Source organism: Elephantulus edwardii, unplaced genomic scaffold (assembly GCF_000299155.1).
Source record: "Elephantulus edwardii isolate Elephantulus edwardi_28Jun2011 unplaced genomic scaffold, EleEdw1.0 scaffold00017, whole genome shotgun sequence".
NCBI classification, from domain to species: Eukaryota; Metazoa; Chordata; class Mammalia; order Macroscelidea; family Macroscelididae; genus Elephantulus; species Elephantulus edwardii.
The window spans coordinates 30,079,373-30,081,578 of NW_006399767.1; the positions used below are offsets into that span (position 1 = coordinate 30,079,373).

The 2,206-nt window shown below is 34.2% G+C and overlaps 1 protein-coding gene across 1 annotated transcript in view; it reads left to right on the forward strand.

Moving 5' to 3' along the window:
* The window catches only part of LOC102876129 (butyrophilin subfamily 1 member A1-like), a 128,496-nt gene that overhangs the window by 23,819 nt on the left and 102,471 nt on the right, over positions 1 to 2,206 (forward strand). The window contains exon 8 of the mRNA XM_006882209.1: positions 1,708 to 1,728. Coding sequence (XP_006882271.1) covers positions 1,708 to 1,728 — 21 coding nt within the window. The remainder of the gene's footprint in view (positions 1 to 1,707; positions 1,729 to 2,206) is intronic.

Sequence of the window (2,206 nt, forward strand, 5' to 3'; positions counted from 1 at the left end):
ATGGAAAATGCTTTGGAAAATGTATTTGTTTGTTTTGTTCTTATTTTAAAACAAATGATTCCCCCCCTTTACTTCCTTTTCAGAACTACTTAAAAAAGAAAATGGTAAGCTTCTGCATTCCATTTACAGACAAGGTATTCTCTTCTAAGGAAATTATTTCTGCCATTAAACTTCCTCTGAATGTATTTTCATGCCTTTTCCCTTTTATGGTTTTTATTAATTTTTATTGTTAAAATTTCATTTGTCCATTTCTCTTTTCTGTATTGTTCTCCCATCAGTCATATTAGTCTCATTCTTGAATTAACTTTAACACATGCAGTATTTTAAATTTTTTTTTCAGGATACTAGCAATAGCTCCTCCTGCCTAGTGTGAGAGAAGAGTCAGTCTGCTGTAACAAAGTATTAGACAGAGCTATTTTTGTATCTGCTTTGCTCAAGATTACACAATAAGTGGCAAGAAGCTGCAACTACAATCCCAGAGGTGCACGGTTCGAATCCACCAGATGCTCTGCCGGGGAAGGAGGGGCAATCTCCTCCCGTACCAGTCAGATCTCATTTGACGGTACACGCACACAAAAATAATAAAATTTTCTTAAAAAAAGAATGCTTTTTCTAGGCAATCCAAATCCTAAAAAGTGCTTTAGAGTTCTTCCTGAAAATCAAGCCTATTTTCTCAACTTTATGACTTGAGCCTCAGTGCCTGAACCGGTGGTGAAATTTGTGCTTAGTGATGGGGACTCCTTAGAATATAATACATTGTGCATTTATACACACCAATGCATTATGTCAGAGAAAATTCATCATGTACTGGTTACTGGCTCACAACCCAATAATCTGATAATAATAGAGTGATGATAGTCAAACAGTCTATGACAAGTAGATTTTAAAAAAGAATTACTCTAGCTGAGATTTCACTTCTTTTTTTTTTAAATAAAAATGTTAAATTGGATTCTGGTACATTAGCACATAACAGGAAAACATCAGAGTGTCTTAATATGGAACAAGCCATTATTTCTTCAATTTAGCAGGAAAAGTTTAGGATTAGAAAATTGTGAACTATTTACAACATGATTTTTAATTTCTCTTTATAACTTTCATTGCCACTGATAAACTTGTATATAGATCAAATAAAAACAATTAGTGCTGCTACTTCAACATTTAAGAACAGGGCAATCTAAAGGGAAAAATATCCATCATATTTTTACAAGGTCCTTAAAATGATGCTAAATCTTTTATCATATTAAAATGAAATTTTTTTGATGATGCTAATCCAATGAAATAGTTTGTTCAGTTACCTCTTGAGAAGTGTTACTTTTTACTGTGAATGTAATTCCAAGCTTTCCTACTGTCTCACTCCTGTATGAAAGTGTAAAACAGAGCTTTTGTTGCACTTAGTTTCCTCGAGTTTCCATGATAAGAGTGCTTCCTCTAAGCAACACAATTCCTATAATGTGCTTAAGACAGTTTCCTAAAAAGTAAGCTTATATTTTCTGGGTTGTTTTTTTTTTTGTTTTTTTTTTTTTACTTCAGCTTTAGTGCCTGGACCAGGGGTGCAATCATTCTAAGTGGTTGGTTATTAGGAATCATCCTTTAAAATTATCAGTCATGATTTTCAATAGCTAATCTGGCCACCTATCGATAGTCAGAACTTCACCATGTTATTAAACCTTTTGATCCTTAAAACTTATTTTTCTCTATTTTTTTCAGACCAATTTAAAGAAGAGAAAGGTAAGTTGTAATAAACAAAATATTCAGGGATGCCATGTCTTGATACTTGAGAGCAAAATTATGGGTATAGTTATGATATTTTGTCAAGAGTTTGAACTCAGGAATACATAATTTGAATTTTTACTTCCATACAACACAGGTATATTTTGATACATCTGAGGTAACTGTGGAACAGTGGATTCAACAACTCTTGGCTCTTTACCATCAACTTAATAACAAACTGTTGTTGTTAAGTGCCATTGAGTCACAGGCAACTCATAGTGACACTATGAAGGAAAGTCCAGGACACCACCTGTATAACTTTTGTCCTTTTTCCCGGTTCATAGAGTTTCCAGAGGCAAGCTATTGTGGAAGCGGATGCCACTCCTGTTTACAAGCTTGTTTTAATCTGGGAGCTTCACCAAACACTGTCTACCATGGGTAACCATTCTTGCATTTGACTCATCAGTGCCACAGTGTTTGGCTTCACAGGAACCAC